General features: G+C 32.2%; 1 protein-coding gene and 1 pseudogene across 2 annotated transcripts; both read right to left on the bottom strand.

Moving 5' to 3' along the window:
- Nucleotides 1-3,529: 3,529 nt before the first annotated feature.
- On the bottom strand, nt 3,530-3,725 carry LOC130978491 (small nucleolar RNA U3; annotated as a pseudogene).
- Nucleotides 3,726-4,231: 506 nt separating this feature from the next.
- Nucleotides 4,232-11,164, bottom strand: LOC130976479 (uncharacterized). 2 transcript variants are annotated; one of them, XM_057901352.1, is made up of 9 exons: nt 11,022-11,164; nt 10,871-10,936; nt 10,720-10,776; nt 9,387-9,793; nt 8,664-8,767; nt 7,476-7,976; nt 6,358-6,510; nt 5,672-6,090; nt 4,232-4,919 (listed from the first exon to the last, which is right to left on the bottom strand). In XM_057901352.1, the coding sequence occupies exons 4-9, from the start codon at nt 9,734-9,736 to the stop codon at nt 4,293-4,295; spliced, it is 2,154 nt and encodes a 717-aa protein (XP_057757335.1). In that variant the 5' UTR covers nt 9,737-9,793; nt 10,720-10,776; nt 10,871-10,936; nt 11,022-11,164; the 3' UTR covers nt 4,232-4,292. The 2 variants fall into 2 exon arrangements, with proteins under 2 accessions (XP_057757335.1, XP_057757336.1); XM_057901353.1 differs by lacking the exons at nt 10,720-10,776; nt 10,871-10,936; nt 11,022-11,164 and adding an exon at nt 10,404-10,682.
- Between the last annotated feature and the right edge of the window lie 14,716 nt (nt 11,165-25,880).

Raw genomic sequence — 25,880 nt, forward strand, 5'->3', positions numbered from 1 at the left:
TGTCATCAACTAAAACCATATGATCTTTATCAAAATACAAACTCAAAAGTTAAATGATAAAAAATATCTAAATATTAAAATTGAACATTATGCTTCTAATCCTAAATTGTTTTACCCATTTATATAATAATTTAATCCTAATATTGAAGCATTTGAGAACAAAACCGACATTTGAGATCTGAAGGAAGGCCAATCATACTTGACATGCCACTTGAGAGAACAAAACCAGCATTTGAGAATGACAAGAAAAGTTGTTCATAAACCAAAAGGTAACAAAAAAAAGATTGAACATATTTGATCTATCCGAAAAATTGAGTACACAATCAAATCAATCACAGATGTTCATGTCATGTATAGCTTGTTGCAAAAAACATGATGCCAAAGAAATTAAAATTTTTTTTCTAACATTAAGATCCGTTGACAGGCACAAATCATCAAAATAAGCTAGTTATTAAATCTTGAAGGTATGTTATGCCTTCAACTCCTTCATTTTCATTAAACAAAGAATTGAGTCAGAGAACAATCTTCTAACTTAGTTATGAGCTTACTTGAATTTGCCTAAGGCTTCTCCAAACGAATCTTATAATATGCATTGTCAAAAGAAGTCGTTGGACTTCCAAAACCTTTACTTCCAAGAGTGTGGGTTCCAGACAAAGCTACAAGTTCTTGTGTTCTGTTGAAGAGAATCCCAAAAGGATAACAAGTTAACAACACATAAGTAAAATGAGTTCTAGTTAAAAGAACAAATAATATGCAGAGAATTTTAGCCAATAATGAATAGATTTTGTCTAAGCAAACAATCAAATAGCTTTTAGGTTAGGTAATTACGGCATTTTGTTATCTTGCCTCAATACATTTTAAAAACAACCACAACACAACGAGAAATAAAAAAATCATCAACAAAATAGTCAAACACTAAAACAGACTAACAGAACCATCACTATCCAGCGTAATTACAAAATAGTAAAACATTAAAACAGACTAATAGAGCCATCGAGCCATCAGTAAATTCGAAAAAAAATTTATAGCCATCACCAACTAGCAAATACAAGATAGATCCACCAGCAACAGGCAATTACAAAACATTACAAGAAAAATGGAACAAAAATTGAACAACAATTTCAGATCTTCAGACGAAGAAGAAGACCGAACATTCAAAAATTAAAAGGAAGAAGCGGAGGCGAAGAATTGAAAGCAGGGCCACTAAACTTCGACGGAGACAAGGATGGCAAACGGCGAGACGAGGCGATAGGCGAGACGACGACAAGCGGCGACCTGACGGTGAGATGCTCCAAGCCACGAACAGAGAAGCCAGCGATGATGAACACGACGTGCTGAGCTACCTGGGCTCCGGACACGGGGAAGAGGAAGAAGCGGCAGCGTTGAGGACTTGGGGACGGCGGCAGCACTGAGGACCTTGGGACGGCGGCGACAATGAAGGGCTAGGGTTTGCTTTGCTTTAGAGGTCTCCAAGGAGCGCATGAATGAAGGGGAGTTGGTTCACGAAGGGTTCTGGGCTTCTAGCTTTTTTTTTTAACAAATAAACAAAACGTCGTCGCTTTATTCGAACCGGCCGGTTATTGGTCTGGTCTAACCGACCGATTTTCGGCCGGTTCGACGATTTTCAAACGGTTTTTTCTTCAGCGGTTATAGGCAGCGAACCGGACCATTTTTATTATCAGTTTTCGATGAATCGGTTCGACCGGTTGGTCTGTTTCGGTTTGCAGAACCATGTAATGTTGCAGAATTAATATTTGTTCGTTAGTCAATTTTTTTAAAAATGATTTTATTTATTTTAAATTTTAAACACTAAATCATAATTCATTAACCATAAATTTAAATAGTTATAAATTTAAACTCTCAAATTTTCTAATATTGATTAGTTAAAAAAATAATTTCATCATATATTTTCTCTTTTATTATTTTATCCTTTCCTTCTATTTAAACATGTAATTTGTTGGTAAATTATTGGTTGATAACTTTTTTAATTCTGAATTTTGGACTTTTAATTTTTAGTAATTTAAATGAGTAATGTTAAATAATCAATTTTTTTAGCCAACATTAGTTAATGTTTTTAATTATTTTATTTATCTTAAATTTTAAATCATAAATAATAAAGTTTTAATTCTAAATTATAAATATAAATTCTAAAATTGACTAACTAATAACTAGTTCTTTATACGTTTTATTTTATATAGAATGTTTAAATTTTTTAAGAATACATTTGTTGTATGTGAAAAAAGGTGAGTTCTACCCAACCCCCTCTATTTCAACATGTAAATTACCCCTCGTGACGTGACATGCTTTAATTGGATGCTTAGTTTTAGTTTGAGTTAATTTAACTCAATAAGAGTTAATATGTTAACTAAAGTAGGGTAATTTTGTAATTAAATATTTTTATAAGAGAGATAAATATATAATTTTTATAAACATTAAAAAATAAAGTTATATTTTTATCATTGTGTAGAAATTCAATTTACCCCAATCCCATTTCTCTCTGAAATTGAAAGAAAAAATCAACCCATTGGGTGTTCCATATTTTGATGAACCAGGAAATAAGGGTGTGTTTGGCAACCACGTTCAAAGAGAAGAAGTACGTTTAGATATCTTGAAAGCTGTAATTTTTGGTTTGGCAAATTTTTGATTCATGAACGCAGAAGTGATTTTGCATTCAAAACCACGTTTTCAAGAAGCAACAATTTTAAGCTTCTGCGTTTCACCAACGGGCTTTTAGCCATCAATACTCAATCTTTATTTATTTTTTACCAATTTTATGTATACTATTGTATTATTTATATTATTTTTATTTATATGAACTATCTTTTTCTATTATTTACTATTTTTTTATTAATTATTTATTTGATATTATACACTTTTATAATTATAATTTTTTTATATTATTTTTATTTTTTTTAATATAATATATTGATCCTATTAAGAAAGTAAATTAAACAAAAAATTAATTGTAAATAATAATAATAAAAAATTATAACATACTAAAAAAGAGTACTAAGAGTACTAAAAATATACTGTATAAAAAATATCATAATTTTTTTTTTGATTTATTTCAATTACTACCAAAATAAATATTTAATTTTTTTATTATTTTTAGTATTCTCTAAAATTTATATTTTGTTAGTTTTAATTAAAAGTATATTTTGCCAATTTTTATATATTATTTTTATCTTAGTGTATAAATATTAATTTTATTATAGAATTAATTAATAACATCTATTCAAATATCTAAATTAAAATAATATACAAAAATTATTTAAGTTGATGTCTATTTTAGTAATTTTGTATCTAAAAGTGATTTTGAATAGTGTAATCCAAACAACATTTATTTTACTATAATTCATTTTGATATAAATATTGCCAAACATAAATCACTTAATACAAACTTACTTTTCATCAAAATCTAAGTTTGCAAAATTAATTTTATTCAAACTCCCGTCTGCAAACTGTAATCCAAACACACACTAAGTATTTAGAGAAAATAACTAATTAAATGGCTAGAAAAAAATATTTGAGTCTGTCAGAACACCGTGAGACCATCTCGACCACAAGGTTGTAGTGCGAACGATCCTCCACCGTTCAGATGGCATGCGCTTTGGAACAATTAATCACGCTCTGACCTCACGGTCATAGTTCAACCAAAGTCTTCTTAGAACTCAAGGATACAGATGTACGAGCTTATAGAACAGATCCTGTTCAAGTAAGGTCGTGTTCTGTGTTTTGTGTTCTTTGTGTTTAGTTATAAAAACTGCTTTTGTTTTGTGAACCTAGCCCAGGTGAGACTAAGTTTACGTTTGCGAAATTCAGAAAATCTTAAAATTTAAGAACGTCGATTATGATGGCTTTTTATGATGATAGTGTAGAAGGGGAAGACGAAAAAGAAAATGAAAATAATGATGATGATGATGATGATGATGATGGTGATGGTGATGATGATATGGGATTTCTGGATGGCATTGAAATTAAATTTGGAGGTATTTAATTACATAATTACCCACTTTGGGCTATAATTTAATTACTAATAATTTAACCATAGTTAACATAGCAACCAATTAAAAGATGACATATCACAGAGGGTAAATTACATGTTATTATAGGAAGGGTAGGTTAGAATTTACCGTGAAAAAATGTTAATTCTCTAATCTATCAAATAATATATTCATTTATAGAATACTATTCACAATTACTCTAACTTTTAAATTTTTGCTAACTTGACTTAAAAAAAAATAGAATACAACAAATTTGACTAAATATAATACAGTTCAATGTTTACATCCCTAACTTTTTAATACATAAAGCATTTTTTTGTCCGGCTTAAAAATATTCTTACAGTAAAAAGTTGAATACATTATCTCAAACCATAATTTAAACTGCAAAATTATGAAAAGAAGTATTGGTAGACACACAAACACAGAAATAAAACTAGGAACCCAATTTGAGTCATAATAATAAGTAATGAAGAAGGCACTTGCAACTGCTACCATCATGCTTGTTATTGAGAAGAACAACGCTACCAATCCAAATATGAGTTTCAAGGGCAATGACTTATAGAAATCAGACTCAGCATAACGCGAAACAAGAATGGACAAGAATATTAATATTGCAGCTGCTGATGAGATAAATGCAGCTGCATCTGAGATTGCAAACACCAAAAAAGATGGCTTTTTCAAGTAGTTTGGTTTCCCTTTTGCATCGTCAACACCGCCTGGTATGCTTATTGCAGCAGCAAACACCCCCGTTGCAATGACGGTTGCAATCAGCATACAATTCTCTGCTGTGCTTTTCATCCAAGCCTCTGCATCTTTTCGCAACTGTGTGTGCTCCCTTGCGAATAATTCTCCAGCAGTTAAGCCTTCTGAATTTGTGGATTTTATATGCGTTGGTGGCATTATCTTCTTTACTTCCTGTATGATGCATGAAATTTTAATTTTTTAAGTATACTAATATAATTTTTGTTGGATTAATAGTCAAATCAGTTTGTAAAAGATAAGACATTCTTTAAATTCATCCCTAAAATATTTTATCAATTAAATTAGTATTTTAAAGATTGCGAATTAATCATATTTGTCCTTGAGTCACTCTATTAACAATTTTTTTCAAAAGATTAGTGTTGTAAAACATTAATTAATAACATATATAATATCTTATATGTCTAAGTGGATATTGATCAAATAAGTTTATAAAAATTTATTAATTTAGTCATTTTTCCCGACTACAAAAATCTTATTCCTAATATAACTTAATGATTAAATTGATAGATTTTTGTAAACATATTTAGTCAACGTCTAATTAAACATGTTATGTGTCATGTATGCTATCGGTTAACATTTTGCATAATCAATCATTGATAAAAATTGAGTGGAGTAACTAAAGGACAGATATGATTAATTAATAAACTTTGAAGGACCAATTTAATTGAAAAAATCTTTCAAAAACAAATTTAAAAATTGTCTTTATCTTTTAAAGACTAATTTAACTATTAACCCAATATTTGCTTAACAAAGCCTTAAAATATAAACAACAGTTAATTACTTGTCCAAATTACATGTAGAATAAGAAATCATATATTTTTCTTATATATTAGTTATAGAATTATACGGGGAGGTACAGATAGATAGTCCAATCTTGTATCAACAGATAGGGTTTTAACTCATACCTTGAACCATACCAACTCAAGGCACATTTGAAAAGCTGCTCCCGAAACCAGTTCAAGTCTGCTTGGTGGTGCTATTTGTGCAGCCAAATGCAAGAGAGTATTACCACTGGTGTCTACCATAGTCACTATAATATCCTTTTGAGAACCAATCTCATGTATCACATTGTAGATGCTTGCCTGGCGATATTTGACAGCTTTGTGAATTATAGTTTGTTGTTCTTGCTCATCCCTTGCCCATATCAAGCTTGGATAGCCACTAATAAGCTCTGACAAGAACCCAAAATTACCAACTTCTGCAGCAGCAAATATTGGTTGACATGGCTCGCTTATGATATCAATTATCCCATCCATAGTGGAATTGTTACAAATTGTGCTCCAAAGGCTTTTGACCAACTGATAAACTACTTGCTGCTTCATTCCTGTAATAATATAATTAAAATTATCACTTGAAATCAAAGAAACTTGCTAAAGAACAAAAGAATCGGTAGTGTGGCATAGAAACTTATACAACGAATATATTCAGTCAACTTTGATGTTCACATCATCAATTGTGGATCCCAAATCTTAAATTTTGTTTTTCTCTTTTTCTTTTCATTCTGTTATGCATGGTAAATTGTGAATTTCACTCCTTGATGAATGTAGCTTCATTGTCTTAATGAATTGTGAATATGTATGTAATGATTTACCAGGGTTGATCATGATCGTGTGGTTTTGATGGTGTGGACTTTGACAACAAGAATCCAAATGGTTTTTAGCCAAGAGATGCAAAGCTGTCTCATTGTTTTCATCCCTTGCATAAGCTAGCTCTGAGTTTTCTTGCGCCATTTTTAAGGCTAAGCCTGCAAAATATATTATATACAAATTAAATATTGAAATTCACAAATATCTAATCAAGCTAGATTAAATAAAGTTATTTGCACATCATTGCTGAAGAAATGCAAAATGAATTTAAGCGAGCATACTTTATGGTTGAATAATACATTAAACCTACAAGCCTACTTTTTATCAAAATAAGTGCATCTTTTGCTTTTTAAGTTCATTGGAAAAAGTAATATATTTGGACAATTTTTCACATTAGTTGCTTAATAAATCTAAAAGATAAAAAATACTTATTTTAAAAAGGAGAGATTAATTATTTGCGAATTGAGAAATTTGAATTAAAATTGAAAGTGATGTAAATCTACTAGTCAATTGTTCCTCTATTAATAAATATTTATCTTAAATTTAATAACACATTCTCTTCCATATTCATAATAATTGTTAAAAAGCCGAAAAACACACAGATCAAAAAATATATATAATTTTCATACACTAATATATAAAATAATTTTATATAGATATCAAATTATATATTATCACATTATTAAAAAAATTAATTTCAAATTTATTATTTTAAAATTTATCTAAAAACAAATTTAATAGTAATATTAAGAAAAAAGGTCTGAATTTATCTTATTTAATATTTATTAATTACTACAGTAATTAATAAATGTTATATAAAGCAAGTTATGATTTAGTTACATTTTGTTGGTTACCAAATGTTTCCATTAAAAAAATATAGGTAGACAATGAAAATATTAAACAATATAAATAATGAATATATCGGATGTTCAATTCATTAAGTGTGCAGATGATTATTCTAATATTAAGATTTAGGTAAATCATTTAGAGATATAGTGTTTTACTTAAATTAGGCCAATTTTAAGACCCGATATTCATGTTATTCAAGAAAGTCATTGGTTACCTATCATAACGCCATAATCCATTCGCATCTTATTAGGCATTAACAACAATAAATGCATACCATAGAGTCCAGTGTTGATACAAGTGAAGAACAATTGCTTCTCATCATCCTTTGTGAATCTTTGTTTTGTTGTGTCATATAGATGGCAAACCACTTCACATCTGCCTTGCAATGCAGCAAATTGAATAGGGGTGGCTCCTTTTGCACCCCTAGCCCATACCACTGATGGATTCTTATTCAGCATCAAATCAACAACTTGCATGTTCCCAGCTGCAGCAGCAAAGCAAAACGCAGTGTTTCCATTGTAATCTTGCAACTGTAGGTCTTCTTCGTTTAGAAATTCTGGCATCAGTAGTTGTTCCACAAAGTGAACATGCTTTGCACCCTCACCTGCACCTGCTGCTATGTGTAACACTGTAGGCAATCCACTTGCTATGGCTGCATTCTTCAACCTCCTATCCTTCTCTATGATTCTCTTCGCTTCTTCCCAGTTACCTTCTAGTGCATGCTTGTATAGGGGAACGCACAGGTTGAAGAAATCATTATTATTCTTTGGATTTCCTAAACCAAGCCAACATGAAAAAAATATAAATATATATCTCTCTAATTATATATACAAAGCAAACAACAAAAATTATTTTTAAAAATATTTGATACAGATAAAAAGAATTTTATTTTGATGCATTTTATACAGTCGTACAATTATAACTATTTTTTTAGATGACCATTCACGCGGTCAATATAAAAAGTAGTTATTTTTATTAATGTGATGTTATATGATTAAATACACGTGTAAAATGATTTTACATTAACAATGTATCAAAATTAAATTTCAAATAAAAATAACTTAAAAAAAATTCTCAATTTTTACATTGTCACAAAACTGACTACACTTAAAGTAAATTCATTCTAATGGAATTATTAGTTTATAAAATACTTTGAAGTTATTAGGTTAAGAAAAAAATTTTCTACCCCAATAGATCGATCGGTTAATTTTGTAAGTTATATCCACTTGAATTATGTATCAAGAATGAAGGATAAATGTGACGATAGTTTGATGAATGGCTAGGAAACAATGAAAGACCTATTTTTAATCAATATACTATATCATACATTAAAATACAAAATATATTAAAATATAAAATATATATATATATATATATAAGTAACTGACTTTAAGTATAAATATTATATATGATGTTTTTTATTCTCATTATAAGTTTGAGAAGCAGAGAGAATACTCTAAACCTGTTTCTTCTAGAAAAACAAGGCTGGGACAACTATATTGATCAGACTTGGCCTTCACGTGATTTGTTTGCGGAGTCCATAGGTTCACATTGTTAATTCTCTCCCTGTAAAGACAAAAAAAAATTACAAATTATTTACTATATATTCTATTATTTTCTGTGTGTGTCTTTTTCCCTATTAATTCAACTTAAATAGTTAATTTAATGGGTGGAGATTATTTTATATCTTATAACCACAATGTTGAGGTGTTTAATACCTTTGAATAAGCTTTATAATATTCCAACTAACACTACCATTTACAATAACATAGAATTGGGCTATTATGGAGCTGAGCACACATAACATTAAATCATTGATAGTCAGTTTGATTATGCAAGAAATAGAAAATGGGATAAAGAGAAATAGAGAAAGAGAACATGGGATGAAAAAATAGTTTGATTTTTCATCAGTTTGGTTATGCAAGAAAATGGGATGAAAAAAAAAAAAATGAAAAACCACAGAAAGTTTTCTTCTCTAATGTGCCTGGAAATTAAACAAGAAGCCGCTTGAATAATAATGTTGCTAAAGTTACCATTATATATATCCACCTTGTAAAAATTAAAACAATATATTGCATATATTTTAATAAGGATATATATGTCATTTTCTTGCTACAATTCTCATTTTCTCATATCCTTTCCTCTCATAGCATATAGAAAAAGGAGAAAGAATTGCAATGTTAACCTGTTTTCAAGCTCGTCCCATATTTCTTTGGCTGTTTTGAAGTGCAAGATTTCTTTGTAAACATCTGAGTTTATTAGAGCACATAATAAGATGTGTCTTGCTGTTGAGGCTTGTTGTACACTCTTCATGTCTTCATCATCAAATTCATCTTCCGATTTTTCCTCTTCAATTCCATTTACAACCTTTTTTGGAACATTTGGTCCATTCTTAATGATAAGCCAAAGTTTGAAGTCCAAAGACTTTGTAAATGTCTCCATATGTTCCTTCCATTCAGTGTAATTTCTATCATCAAAAAGTGGTGCCTCCAAGATAGATTGTCCTCTAGCTATAGTCATCAAATTTTCAGCCATGAACCTAAAGTTCCTTTTTTTTTTCCCCTTCAAGTTGCAAAGCTGCTAAGTATTAACCTAGACAAACATAACGATTATAGATAATATTTTGAGAAGCATAAACGAATAAGCAACGAAATAAATTCTAAATAATATTTAGGGTAATTCACATGAGCAAAATAAATGGCTTCTAATATTATACTAATATCCTAAATCTAAAAAATTTACATGCATGTCTAATAAATCGAATTTATCTAATTTGATCTATTATGGAATATAAACTATATAAATACCATTAAAACATTGTGTGTTTATTAAAGTGAGACTCACAATGACACAAAAATATAAGCTATATATATATATATAATTTTTTAGTCTAATAATTCAATAACACATTTTAAGTTCATACTTTTAAATATTGTTAGATAATTAATGACAAAAAATAATAAATTTTATTTATCTTTTAGTATTTTTTAATATATATAAATTACTAAAAAATAAAAAAATTATTAATTTTTTTTAATTAATGAATATTTATTAAAAAATTTTATTATTTTTTTTAATTAACGAATACTCATTAAAATATTTAATTAATGAGTATTCATTAAATTTTTTTAATTAATGAATACTCAATAAATTTATCTATTTATTATTGGGTCAAAGGAAAAGAAGAGTTTGAAAATCCAACCTGGTTTCACGTTTCTAGATCAGTCTCCAGGAGTCCAAGTGACCTTAGGCCAGTTCTTTTGGGCTTAATGCCCCTTTAATGTTTATTTCAGTTTTGCATTTTTCTTTTGAAGTCTAATAATGGCCCATTTAAATAAAAAGAAAGACCCACTATATGAATTTTTAAACGTGGTTGCAATATGGTGGAACCCACACTAGCCATTGGATTCAATGGTTGTTAACTTTTGCAATATTGTTTATCTTTTTCATTTAAAAATATTTGTACCATCAGACAAGTTGCCATAAAAATAGAAAAAGCCGAGTTATAAGATGCATACCTGAAACTGAAAGTAAAGTAGTCTGAACGGCAGGTTTCCTCCTATGAAGTTGTCAATCTGCCCAGAAATAAAGTGGTATAACACCAATACTAAAGTGTCTAATTAAGTGGCCGGAAATAATGTATACATGTAAATCGTTGAGAAAACGTACCCAAAATGTCAAAAGTAGTTAAATTCTTGAACGAGCTGAGGTATAGAGCAGGTGGACTCTTCAAAGCTAAAACATGAAGCCAGTATGAAGAGGGAGAGGAAGAATAAGAGAAAAAGAAGAAGGAGAAGGAAAAAGTAGTTGGATTCTTTACTTGTGCAGCCGCGGGTCTGATTTGAGAATGGAATAATAACTCACCACACTTGAATTTCTACCTCAATAAATAAATAATGATTGCTGCGTTGCTACGCTAACATATATACAAGAGTCGTCCACCAAGTGAATTGATAATAAATCCGACAAAGAGTGAAGGTACATTATTGTTGTTATTAGTCGTCAACTCAAATTATTATAGAGTCAACCACTAAGTTCCTCGCTCTCTTACCTAAGTCCAAACTTTAGTTAAAATATTCTTATCAACATGAGAATTACTCTTTTTTCTTTTAACTATACAGAAATGATACTTTAGTTCTTAGTCGACACGGATCACATGATATTTAAATATATGAAAACTAAAATATTTATAAGGTCATTTTATACTCTGCTTTTTAATATTTTTGAAGAAAAAAAAAGTGTTTAAAAATGTTGGATAAATTTATATTAATTTAATTAGATAACATGAATTAATCTCTTACTTTTTGATTTTTAAATAGTACAGTTTTAAATGTTCTTCTATTGTCAGACTTTAGATGTTTATTTGAATAGTTTAAAAGATTTTTAATGTTTGTTAGGTTTATTTTTTTTAAAGATTATGCTATGTGTATACTAAAATTAGTCACTAAAGTCAACTATCAGTATAAAATATAAGCTGGACTATAAATATACATTAAAAATAAATTAAACTACATATGTATTTATACATAAATACATTGGTAGCTGATTTTAGTGACTAATTTTAGTGTACAAATAGTTTTTTTCTTTTTTTAATTTTAAATGTTTAACCTAACTTTATTTTTTTTTAAAGCATTTTTAGTGAGGAGTTGTCGAAGTCGGTCACTAAAGGATGGCTGCTAGCTAGTGAGAAATGTGATTGTGGTGGTGGTGGTGATCAATAGAAGTGGTACCGAAAGAAAGTAAACTATTAAAGTGATACCTAAAAATAGGAGTGTAGATAAAATAATTAAATTGTGGTTAATCAGTTAAAAATTAAAATTAGATTTTTATTAATCAATTTAATAAAATAATTTTAAAAATTATATCTATATTATTAAAAGTGGTTAATCAAAATCAAATTTTAAAAACTAATTTTTAATCGGTTAACTAAAACTAAAATAAAATTTTATGTAACTTTTGTCTCTTGTGCTCAAATTGGTTAACTATTTTTTTTTTGTAAAAACCGATTTTTAATTGGTTTTTAACCGAATAAAAATCGATTCTTTTTTTTAATTCAATTTTTCTATGTAAAAATCGATTTTTTTAAATCGGTTATTCTTTAATATTGGTTTTTATTTTTATAACCGATTAAAAACTAGTTTTTGAATTTTCTAAATGTTTAATAATCAGTTTATAAAACCAATTTAGTTAATTAACCAAATTATATTTTTGGCTAACCCAAAAATAGGTTTGGTTTTTGGATTAACCAAACCATGTACAGCCCTACCTAAAACTTCATGTCGTGCTAATAAAAATAACTTCAAAAGATATTTTTGGTGACTTAATAACTTCAAAAGATATAATTGACAATTGAAAATTTTTACCTCAATTTACTCTATATAAAGTCTTTAAATCCTTAAGTAAAATTAGGATTAGGATTTTAAAAGATTTAAGTAGAGAAAATTGAGATAAAAAAGTTTCAATTGTTACATTAAATAGTCATTAAAAAATTTAGTGTAGTAGCTGTCTCAACACAGTGTTTAACGATTTTGTACTAATAACAAGGTCAAAGACCAATATGACTCCCAAAAACTAAATTGGGAAGACTAAATTAAGTAAATCAAAATTTTGGAGATCAAATTGAAATGCAAGCTTAATTTCACGGACCAATCGAGTATTACTCTAATTGTTGATTAATTTTGTATCCTTGGGTATGTAGTATCTGCTGTTTTGTTGTGGTTTGCTGGTTTTTGTTTATTTTTCACTCTAAGGATAGTTTCGGTCTTGCTAATTGTGTTGTTTTAATGTTGTATGGTGGTGTGATCCTCACCTCGTCTTTGTAACTTTGCGAGGCTTTAGACCATCTCCAGTAGGACATCTTAGTCTTTATTTATGGCCCATTTGTCATAAAAAGTAGCTTCACATAAGTTTTTACGTCATAAACAGTAAATAGAAACTCAAAACATATTTTTCTTTTCCATTAAGAGGAATTAACTTTAGTTCCTATTATGACTTCACTTAATTAATTAAATTAAACAATTAAATTAATGTAGTTACTATTTTTTTTTACAATAATATTATTAAAATTTATAAATTCAAAAATAATTCACTATTATAAATATTAAGATTAAAAAAAATTAATAACTTCATATATAACAATAGTACATAATATATAATTCGAGATTAAACTAATTTGTAAAATTATGCAATATAAAAAAACATAGTGGAGCTCTATAGTTGGTGACAAGTATTGTGAAATTTCGATATGTGTTTAATTAAGTCTTCTTTCAACTGTCGATGCTGCTTGATAAACCAGAATTTTTGATTTATTTTGGATTGAATTAAGTGAATTTTATCAACTTACTCACATTTATTCATTGAAATGGCATGGTTTTGTGAATTTCTCCTAATTATGCTTAATGATTAAAAAAATATACTTTTTAGCCCCTTAAATTACTAAATTTAATTTACTTATATTCCATTTGATGTCTTGATGTGTTTGTTGAGTGATTTCAAGCTTAGAAGGCAAGGATGGCTTGAAGAAGTGAAGAAAAAATATGTAAAAGTGGAGAATTCATGAAAAAATGAAGTTTTGGAAATCTGTTCAGTTGCGCATACGCATGCCTCATGCGTACACATGACTGCCTGTAAGACCTAAAATAGATAAACTTAAGAGGAAACACTAACATGATGAGTCGGTTGATGTAGGATCCCGATGGTGCTGTTAGGGCTACCTTTGTAATTCGCTATGCACTTGATAAGGCAGGTTGATGTGGGATCCCGCTTGTCCGGGTAGCGGCTTCGGCGTGGGGGCAAGTTGATGTGGTATCCCGCCTACGTTAAGATGTGAGTAGTTGATGTGGGATCCTACTTGCATCCCTTCGCGTATCAAAAGAGTGAATTCGGGCACTATATCCACGAAGCGCATATGACATACGTGAACGGAAGGGTCATCTCTGGGAGATGTGTCGAGTTTGGCAAGATAACCAACAAGTGAGATCTCACTGCCAGGTAGGACAGGCATTCATCATATGCATTTATGTGACATTGTTTGGGTGTGCATATTGTAATTGATTTGCCTATGTGAATAATTCTATTTAACTACTAATTGTTATACTTATTGTAACTGTTCTTGATTGTGTTTGAATCTCATTACTTGTGTTTGTGATTGAAATTAGCTGGATTGAGGTAAATTGTATATTGATTGAGTTGTTTAGGCCTGAGGCCGTGATTGATTATATGATGGGTCGAAGACCATGATTGATTATGTGATGGGTCGAAGGCTGTGATTGGATTGTGTTTGTGGTTTAGTAAAGTATGAAAAATCAGACTGGTTCAGCATAGACTTAATGAACCTATGCTTGGAACAGGTTGATTATTCATACTGTCTAGGAAAAACTTTTAAGATTTTTATAACAAAGGAAAAAGGTTTCTAAGTTTTTGGATAGTTAACTGATTTCTCTTTTGACAAGGATTTTAGATTTTGAATGATAAACCTTTTGTTTTTGAAAAGGTACATAAGACGAGCAACGATCACTGTACTTTGAAAATAGTTCTATTTTACGTATCTTATTATAGCAATTCTTTAACCCTCTAGTGAGAACTAGCGAGGACGATGTTCTCACTCCCCTACAGATTTCTTTTTCAGTGACAGGTTCAAGAAGTTTTAGCGTGAAGTCGCGACTGATCTACAAGCTTATTATATGTGATTGTGCTTTCTGAATTTGGTTTAGTTATTAGATTTTTCCCTCGATGATTAAAGTTTTGGTTTTAGAGGGATAGGACTTGTATGTGAGAACTTTTTGAATAAGTCTATGTAATTATTATTATATGGATATAATTATGGGATTATGTGAAGACTTTTCGATTTTGTAACTAAGGATTCGATTTATATTTGCAAAGGTTTAATATTAAATAATTATAATATGAAATTAAAGGAGTAGAGGTAGGTAATGCTTGATCTTTTAGTGTGATCATGAGGTGCTAAAAGTAAGGGTGTTACATTATAGTATAAGAGCAGTTCATCCTAATTAGAGCCTTGAGGATGGATTGACTATGCTTCATTGCATACTCTGAGGGTTTGTCATGTTATAGGTCTTGTCCAAATGACGAAAATTAGAGCTTTATGCATATGACTATCTATTGATTAACGGTGTTAGCTTACCATTGCATATCTACTGATATTAAGTCTAGCCAACTTAATGTTGGTGGTTTATGTTTACGGAAAAGTCAGTAGGTTATCATAGATAAAATAGAATTGATAGCTGATGCGGTTTACGGGTTTTGGGAACGTTTGAAATTAATTCTTGAAGTTAGTTCCGTTTCGGCATATAATCCTTATTGGTGCTTGTTTATCGATTTCTTTGGAATTCCTTGTTCTTTATTTCCTTCATAAAATGTGATTGATTTGATTGCCAACCTTATGTTACCATTCATATATTGTCTTTGCTTGGTTATGTATCTGGTTGTTACTTGAAAACTTATGAGACAATTACCCTTATCACTGTTAATAGCCATCTTTCTGAATTCTATACTCCTTGACTTGATCCTGGATTTGTTCTGGTGCAACAAATGATTCACAAGTCTCTGGAAACATTAACCATTAACTTTAGCTACCATCATTTGTGAGTTTTGTATTCCGTTCTAACTGGTTGGTGCCAACGGATGCACTATGAATCGTGCCATGTTATTTGATGTATCATTTGTTTTTCTTTTCTTCATCTTGTAATTTCTCGCTTCACTACTTCTTGAAACCCAATTTGAAATTTGGAATTTAGTGCACGAAACTAGCTCCACAAAATTTGCACAAATAGATTGGCAAGTATACCGGGTCGTCCAAATAATACATCGGGTGAGTGAGGGTCGATCCCACGGAGATTGTTGGTTTGAGCAAGCAGTGGACACCTTGCAGATCTTAGTTAGATAGATAGAAATTATAGTTTGTCACAAAAAACATATAAAACAGATAAATAGAACGTTACTAGGTAAATAAGAATTCACTGGTATGAGAACGGTTGAGGCTTCGGAGATGCTTTGTCTTTCTGGATTAACTTTTCTTATTGTCTACTTCAATAACCTTCTGATTCCTTCAATGGTAGCCGTAAGTGATTAACTCATGTCCTCTCATCAAGCTAACCTTCTCTACTACAGCAGTCCACCACATTGAGATGACGCATATCCTCTCATCAAGCCACCTCTAGGTTTCTCACTATAGCAGAAGATGAAGCTCTAAGCAACCTACTCCCCTTCACGATCCTACTCAAGGTGCCACAGACAAGGCAGATTTTCCGGATCAGAAAGTGCTGCTTCTCTGACTCTAGCCTTAACGCCACAAAAACCTCACGCACCCATAGTCAACGGGATTTCATGTCACATATCCAAAGTTGCTCAGATGCTCTATTGAAATCTGCAATACAATCTCTAGGTTTAGTTCAATGCTATCTGGGTCAGAAATTGCACGGAACCCATGTAGAACAAGGGTGATTGTCACAGGTTACCCTCAATTCATAAGATGAAGAATGAGGTTGCATAAGAGAATAGAATCAAACATATTGAATTAGAACAATAATATTATTGATCCATGAAACTCATAAGAGCTCCTAACCTTAACCTTTAGGAGGTTAGTGACTCATACTGTATAGAAAACAATAATGAAAAGTTTGAATGGAAAAAGATCTCTAACAAGGGTGATCTTTTTTCTATATATACTAGTCTAGTAACTAAGGATTACAAAAAATAAGATAAACTAGTCTTGTAGTGCAAAAATCTACTTTTGGGGCCCACTTGGTGAGTGTTTGGACTGATCTAAGGTGAAATCCACGAGCTAGTACCCCTTAGGGGCATTGAACGCCACCCCTGGGCTCCCTTTTGGGCGTTGGACGCCAGCTGCTCTCTTGTGGGCACTGGACGCCAGGAATATAGCTGGTGGCTGGCGTTGAACGCCAGTTTTGGGCCTTCATTTCCAAAGCAAAGTATAAAATATTATATATTTCTGGAAACTCTGGATGTTAGTTTTCCATAGCCGTTGAGAGCGCGCCATTTGGACTTCTGTAACTCCAGAAAAGCTCCTTCGAGTGCACGGAGGTCAGATCTTGACAGCATCTATAGTCCTTTCTCTGCTTCTGAATCAGACTTTTGCTCAAGCTCCTCAATTTCAGCCAGAAAATACCTGAAATCACCATAAAACACACAAACTCAAAGTAGAATCCAAAAATGTGAATTTTGCACTAAAACCTATGAAAACATAATAAAACTTAAATAAAACATAATGAAAACTATATGAAAATGATGTCAAAAAGTGTATAAAAATATCTGCTCATCAGAACACTAAGTTTAAACTGTTGTTTGTCCCCAAGCAACCAAAAACAAAGTAGGATAAAAAGAAATAGAAGGATGCAATAAATTTCAGAGTTCTCAATGAAGCTCAGTTTCAATTAGATGAGCGGGATTAGTAGCTTTTTGCTTCTGAATAGTTTTGGCATCTCACTTTCCATTGAAGCTCAAAATGATTGGCATCTTTAGGAACTTAGAAGCCAGATGATACTATAGAGTCTTGGCTGTGACCCTAAGCACTTTGTTTTTTAGTATTACCACCGGATACATAATTGTCACAGACACTTAACTGGGTGAACCCTTTCGGATTGTGATTCAGCTTTGCTAGAATCCCCAACCAGTGGTGTCCAGAGTTCCTAAGCACACTCTTTGCTTTGGACCACGACTTTAACTGCTTAGTCTCAAGTTTTTCACTTGACACCTTCACACCACAAGCATATAGTTAGGGAAGCAGCTCATTTGAACTGCCTAGGCTAAGATATTTCTTTAAGGCCCTCCTAACTATTGATGCTCAAAGCCTTGGATCCTTGCTCTTGCCTTTTGGTTTAAAGAGGTACTAGCTTTTGCTACTTTTTATTTCTTTTTCTGCTTGCTATATTTTTGTTTTCGCATATTTATTTTTTCTTTTATTGCTTTTTCTTGCTTCAAGAATCAATTTTTGGATTTTTCAGATCACCAATAATATTTCACTTTTATCCTCATTCTTTCAAGGGCCAACATTCTTAACTCTAACATCAAACATGCACTGTTTATTCATACATTCAGAAAACAAAAGCAATGCCACCACATCAAATAATTAAAATATTCTTAATATATAACTTGAAATTCATGCATCTAACTTTTCTTTTTCAATAAAATAATTTTTCTTTTAAGCAAGGTGAGAGATGCATGGAATATTTTATAACTTTAAGACATAGAGACAAATGATTATGCACTAGAAACAGACAATAAAACACCATACATGGAAAACAGAAAAATAACATGAACAACATGGGAGTAAAGGGAACGAATCCACCTTAGTGATGGCGGCTGCTACTCCTTCTAGAGGATCCAGTGGAGTGCTTTATTTCTTTTATGTCACGCCCCTGCCTCTGTTGTTCTTCCCTCATGGTTCTTTGTTCTTCTCTCATGACTCTTTGATCTTTTCTAATGTTATGGAGGATGGTGGAGTGCTCTTGATGTCCCATCCTTAGTTGATCTATGCTAGAGCTCAATTCTCCTAGAGAAGTGTGCAATTGGTCCCAATAGCCTTGGAGAAAGAAGAAGAAGAAAGAGAAGAAAAGGAAAGAAAAATATTAAAGAAACCTCTGCCACAGAAGAGCAGAGAGCAAAGATTAAAAGAATCTAAAGAACCTCTGCCACAAGAGAGCAGAGAGTAGGAATAAAAGAAACGAAAGAGAGAACAAAATGAAAAGGGGATAAGTAGAAGTATTGTTTGGCCTTAAGAACGAGCTGAGATGATTATGTACCTGCTGGAAACGAGCAGCGATATCGTGGTGAGTCCACCAAGATTTGCTTCCAGAGATACATCGGCCAATCCAGGGGATGGTCGCACCTATAAGACAGAGGTTGTTTATAGAGGTTATCGACACATACATCGACCAGAGAGAGCCTCACCTATAAGACCGAGGTTGCTTACAGAAGTTATGTTTGCATACATCGGCTCAAGAGAGTCGCACCTGTAAGACAGAGGTTGCTTACAGAGGTTATGGCACTGGAAACTAAACTCGGACAAAGGTTGCTGAGTTGTGTCAGGAGCATGTTGAAACCGATAGATGAGCTCATTATCTACACTAGGGATAGACATGCATCATGATTGTTTGAGCATATCTTCTATGAATTCTATTTTCTGTGATTGCGTATTTTGGGTGGTGCCTACAGTGTAGTGTAGAAATTTTGGTTTAGTCTCTCACTTTTGGATAGATCTACCGAGAGATTAGGAGCTGTAAATACTGACTAGGCTAGTTTCGGGCACCAGCTTAGGGGATTCCTATATGAACCAGGGCCCGGAGCGTTAATTATGTATATAGTAGTAAGATATGAAGGGTTGTATGCTAATTCATGATATATATGGTAGCACCTTTATATGTATGTATGATCTATGATATATGTTGTGTTTATATATAATATTGGCCTTGTGTATGCTTTATTTGATTCCTTACTATGGCTTGTGTATGTTTAATTAGCTGTCCTCGCAAATCTTTTTATAAAGTAAAAGTTTTTCAAAAAATTTGATAGTGCGCTAATTCGATTATAGGCTTAATAATAAATAGTTAAAGTTTTGGATAAGCAAGTTGCTGACACTCAGTTTCCAGTATGATCATGATGTACTGGGAATTCAGTCATTATAATTTGGTATCAGAGCAGTTCATTCCTGTAAAAGCCTATGGAAATGGACTGAATCATGCTTCATTGCATACTCTGAGTTATGTCTCATGCATATAGGATATCCTTGTGATATGGATTGCATGATTATTGCTGTGTTTTCACTTTAGAGACTATTCACACTTTGCCTGAAATGTTAAGACTGCTCACCTTAATATTGCATGTTGAGTGTGAACAGGATCTTGATGGCTACACGGGGACGAGGACATGGTAGGCGTGGTGCGAACCCTGTAGAGGAACCGACGAGGGGTGCGGATACTTTTATAGCTACGATGAACACCATGGCTGAGGCTGTACGTGAAATGGCAAAGGCAACAATGGGAGCAATTGGCCATTTAGGAGAAAGGAATGGAGATTATAATGGGGGATGCAATGGTGAGTGTGTGGTGGAGACGGTAATGATAATAAAGGCACTGAAAACCATGATAACCCTATGACACTGGCAACCTTTCTGAAAGTGAATCCGCCTAAATTTAAGAGGACGCTTGTTGCAACTAAAGCTGACAACTGGTTTTGTGGTATTGAGAAGTCATTGCGAGCGCAACATGTACCAGAAAGACAACATGTGGAGTTTGTGACCTATATGCTGGAGGGAGAAGCTGAACACTGGTGGCATGGAGTGCAACGCTTATTAAGACAGGAGGTGGAAGAGATTAACTGGGATACTTTAAGGAGAAATTTTACAAAAAGTATTTTTCTAGATCTGTTCGTGATGCTAAAGAAATGGAACTAATGAAGTTGACACAAGGGAATATGTCAGTGGCAGAATATACTAAAAAATTTGAGAATCTGTGCTGATTATCTAAGATCTGTCAGAAAAATCCAGATGATTTCGAAGAATAGAAGTGTTTGAAGTTTGAAGGAGGACTTCGTGACGTGCTGATGCACACGTTAGTACCACTGGAAATATGAAATTTTGCAGAGCTCGCCAATAAGAGTTAGCTGATGGAAGACTGTGAGAAAAAGATGGTAGCAACGAGAATGAATCATCAGGATTTACCTCTGAGAAGTTCTAACAGTTCTAGTCGGTATGCGACTTGGCGGAGGGTGAATTTTAAGGCACCTGGAGTACCCCTACGTAGGGATCGACAAGTTAGAAATAATCTTACACGCTCTACATTTGAAAATAGAGATGAACCAAGGCAGAATACTAGCAAGCGACCTCTATAGATCCAAACAGATACGGTGTGTAGTCAGTGTGGAAAGGACCATGGTAAACGACCTTGTCAAATTGGATCAAATATCTGCTACAACTGCGGTGAACCGGGGCATATAGTGAGAAATTGCCCGAAGAAGTTTATTCAAGAGCCAGCTAGACCGCAACAGCCAGGAAGAGTATTTACAACGATTCCTGAAGATGCTCGTACTCGGACTCCCTGATCCAAGGTCAATATTATGTCAAGACTCGTTTCTTAACTGCACTTTACAATTTTGGTACGTTGCATTCTTTTATTTCTTTAAGTGCTATACGTAAGTTGAGACGAGATGAGAAAACACAACACACCTGAGAACTAGAAAATAAGATAAAACCGAGTACTAGCACCTATTTATGGGTAAAGAAAATTTTGAGGGCAAAATTTTCTTTTAGGGGGGTAGAATGTAACAACTCTAATTTTTGCACCAACGCGAGTTTTTCTTAAAATATTATTTTAAAGTGATTAGTTTTATTTTGACGAGTTGACTTCGAACACCGAAGTAAAATAAATGGTAATATAATTTAATTATTATGTTATTTATTTATTTTACTTGCTCTAATTATAATGGAGCCTAGATAATAATATTAATATTATTATCAAGTTCGACTTTTGCGGATATAAGTAATTATTAGTATTTCTTGATGAGCTTAGAGTTGCTAGTGCTTCATCAAATATCTTTTCCCAGCAAGTTACTAATGTCATTAATATTAGTGACTCATATATAATTACCCTTAAATATATATATATATATATATATATATATATATATATATATATATATATATATATATTATTACTTGTGTAATAATATATCCAATTTTTTTTATTTATTTAAGATATTTATAACTTGAACTGCTGACTTAGCAGTACACAGGCGTGACACCCAGCACTTTAATTTGACAAATCACCCTTCGACTAAATTAAACTCCTTCTCTAATCACCATTCATTATAATTAACCGAACCATTTCTTGAAAAGAAAAGAAAAGAAACATGGAATCACATTAAACAAAGGCATTTCACTAAACATAACCTTAATCATCATCATATATTATCAGCAGCATATCCCTTAATTCTTTTTCCAAGTGACCAAACAAAATAGAGAAACAAAAACAAAAAAACAAAGAAGCTTGTGACACCTAACTACTTATTATTGTAAGCATGACACCTAATCATTTTTTATCATATTAATCATCATCAACTAACTTCATTTGGTTTCATTTTATGCACGGTGAGAAGAGAAGAGTGACCGAGAGAGAAAGAGAGAGAATCGTAACTCCCCACCAAACTTTCGGTTTCGATTTTTTGCGATCTTTAATCCCAATAAAAAATCTAATCCGGTAATAGTGTTCGTATCCTCCTCCTTTACTTGTTGGTGTCACTTTTGATTGGTGAAAGTTGACGAAGACGTTAACGGAGAAAAAATATCGGTAAAGATTTTTTACAAAATTATCGCGTTGCAAGTACAGTTCTAAACTGACAATTAGATCTCAATCAATATTTAAATTGTTTGTCACTTAAGTAAACCCAATAAAATTAACCGAAGTATTAAACCTCAAGTCGTCTCTCAAGAAATTACAGAGAAGTCTTTATTATTGGTTATGATAAAATATATTTTTGGGTTTTTTTATAAGAGACAAGTAATGTAAATAACAAGGAAATAAAATAACAATTAAGAAAAGTTCTAACAAGGATTGAGAATTGGAATTCCTATCCTCATTATTATCATCAATTGTGATGGTAATCGCCTTTTGCTTTCATTTAGTTAACCTCTAACAATGAAGGAAAGTCAAGTGAGCAAAATCAACTTAAGTTTACAAGTCCTAATCAAAGACTAGATTTAGTGAAGTCTAAGCCAACTAGCAAGTCTCAATCACCAATCAACAAAAGAATTTTGATAACTCAAGAGTCTCTAATTGATCAATACAAGTTAAGAACATAAAAATCTAATTTAAAATCCAACCAAGCATTTTATCAAACACTTGGAAGGCATAACATAAAAACATAGAAACCAACAACATATATCAAAATCTAAAACTAACCAAAGCAAAGAAATAACAATAGTAAAGAAATTGCACAATAAGAAACGTGAAACATAGATTGCATTAATGAAAGTTGTAGATAACACATGAGTTCATAAACTAAATTAGCAAAATAAAAGAATCAATAAAAGAAGTAGATAACTAAAGTGCTAGAACAATAAATTTCAAGGAATTGTAAATAGAAATAGAAATTAAATCTAAATCTAAGAAGAAATTAAAGTAGAAATCCTAAAAACCTAATAATTATGTGAATGAAAGAATGAATGAATGTGTGTATGAATCAAGGTTGCGAGAACCGGACCGGTCAATGAACCGGTGAGGTTACTGGTTCAATGGTTCAATGGTTCGACCGGGATTCAACCGAGGTTCAACCGGTTTAATTAAATATTAAATAAAATTATTAAAAAACCTAAAAATAATTTTAAATATATTAATTTAATAAAAAATGTTAAAAAACCGTTAAAAAATCGGCCGGTTCGACCGGTTTACCAGTTAACCGGCCGGTTCGACTGGTTTTTTACCGGTTTTTTGCTGGCCGGTTTTTGAGCTTACCCGGACCGGTTAACTGACCGGTTTCCGGTTTTTCTGGTTGAACCGGCCGGTCCGGTCCGGTTTTCAGAACCATGGTATGAATTGATTCCCCTTCTGCTCCACTCTGCAGCCTCTAATTTTCATTTTTGGGCTTGAAACTGGGCCAAAAACAACTCAGAAATCGCCCCCAGTGATTTCTGATATGTGCAGCACATGACGCTCTGTCACGCGTACGTGTAACCCACGCGTACGCGTCGCTTATCTGCCGCACCAGTCACGCGTACGCGTCATACCACGCGCGTGCGTCCCTTAACTGCAAGGCAACTATGGCAAATTGCATATCATTTTGAAGCCACAGATGTTAGTTTTCCAACGCAACCGAAACCGCCTCATTTGGACCTCTGTAGCTCAAGTTATGATTGATTTAATATGAAGAGGTCAGGATTGACAGCTTAGCAATTCCTTCAATTTCTTGTATTCCTTCCACTTTTGCATGCTTTTTATCCATCTTCTAAGCCATTCCTTCCCTATAAAACCTGAAAACACTGAACACACATATCATGACATCGAATGGTAATAAGAGATGATTAAAATTAGCAAATTTAAGTCCAAAGAAGCATGTTTTCAATCATAGCACAAAATTAGGAAGGAAAATGTAAAACATGCAAATTCTAGGAATAAGTGTGAGAATAAGGGATAAAATCCACTCAATTCAGTACAAAATAAACCGTAAAATAGCGGTTTATCAATCTCTCCACACTTAAACATTAGCATGTCCTCATGCTAAGCTCAAGAAAACCATAAAAGTGAAGAGGAATGGTAAGACTTATTAAGTGCAACATATCTATATGAATGCAACTACATGCAAAAATGATTATACCTACTTAGTTAAAAGTAAATCAAATTCTCCAAGAACAAATATGAAATGGGTTCCACTAATTCAAATCATAAAATGAAGTACAAATAGACTTGCAAAAGAGTCTTTTCAAGGGTTGTAATAGGGTTAGGTCAAGGTAGGATTGACTTGGTTAAGTGGACTAAAATCTGAATCCTTGATTAACCCAAACTTCCCACCTAACTTAAGACAATCCATATAATTAGAATATAAAATCTAACTACCCATTAACTATGTTTTCCTCATATTCATGCATCCCAATTTTGACTACAGTACATATGCATTACTATCACCATTTACTTTGGGGCATTTTGTCCCCTTTTATTATTTGCTCTTTTTTTCTTTTTCTTTTTCTCTTTTTTTTTATTTTTCTTTTCTTTTGTTTTTCTCAATGCATATGATTAAGGTATTGAATACAAGAATATGTGCTCAACTAACTTTTTCACATCGCGATTTCTGATATGTGCAACACGTGACGCTTTGTCACGCGTACGCGTCGCTTGTTTGCCGCACCCGTCACGCGTATGCGTCATACCACGCGTGCATGTCACCTAACTGCAAAGAAATTATAGCAAATTTCATATCATTTTGAAGCCCCAGATGTTAGCTTTCCAACGCAACTAAAACCACATCATTCGAACTTCTGTAGCTCAAGTTATGATTGATTTAGTACGAAGAGGTTAGGATTGCCAGTTTAGCAATTCCTTCAATTTCTTGTATTCCTTCCACTTTTGTATGCTTCTTATCCATCCTCTAAGCCATTCCTACCCTATAAAATCTGAAAACACTGAACACACATATCAAGGCATCGAATGGTAATAAGAGAGGATTAAAATTAGCAAATTTAAGGCCAAAGAAGCATGTTTTCAATCATAGCACAAAATTAGGAAGGAAAATGTAAAACATGCGAATTCTATGAATAAGTGTGAGAGTAAGGGATAAAATCCACTCAATTCAGTACAAAATAAACCGTAAAATAGCGGTTTATCAGACATAGCTCCCCTACCCCTTGAGTTCGGCCAACTGAAGTTTTAGGAGGCACAGACGATTCCGAACGTTTTCTTCTTCGACAGCTCGGTCAGAAAGCTTCCCCGGAACTTCAAATATTTTAATTTCGTATGGACGTAGGGTTTTGGTAAATTCTCACTGACTAAATTTGAGTTGGATAAGTGAATGATTGTTGTGATTTGATTATTGATGGAGTTTGGTTGACTTTATATTGAATTTTGTGGATATATTGTTATATGTGATTAAGCTTGTGATTTGGTTATGTTTGTGCTCCCCAAACTGTGATAATGAGATTGATTTGGGGCTTTCATTG

This window comes from Arachis stenosperma, chromosome 4 (genome assembly GCF_014773155.1).
Source record: "Arachis stenosperma cultivar V10309 chromosome 4, arast.V10309.gnm1.PFL2, whole genome shotgun sequence".
In the NCBI taxonomy this organism is placed as follows: Eukaryota; Viridiplantae; Streptophyta; class Magnoliopsida; order Fabales; family Fabaceae; genus Arachis; species Arachis stenosperma.

What these genes read in the sequence shown, in the direction of transcription:
- LOC130976479 (XM_057901352.1), bottom strand. Translation starts at nt 9,736, where the DNA reads ATGGCTGAAAATTTGATGACTATAGCTAGAGGACAATCTATCTTGGAG. An exon ending in TATCAACACTGGACTCTATG is followed by an intron (nt 6,511 to 7,475) that starts GTATGCATTTAT and finishes TATATTTTGCAG; the next exon opens with GCTTAGCCTTAAAAATGGCG. An exon ending in CACGATCATGATCAACCCTG is followed by an intron (nt 6,091 to 6,357) that starts GTAAATCATTAC and finishes ATATTATTACAG; the next exon opens with GAATGAAGCAGCAAGTAGTT.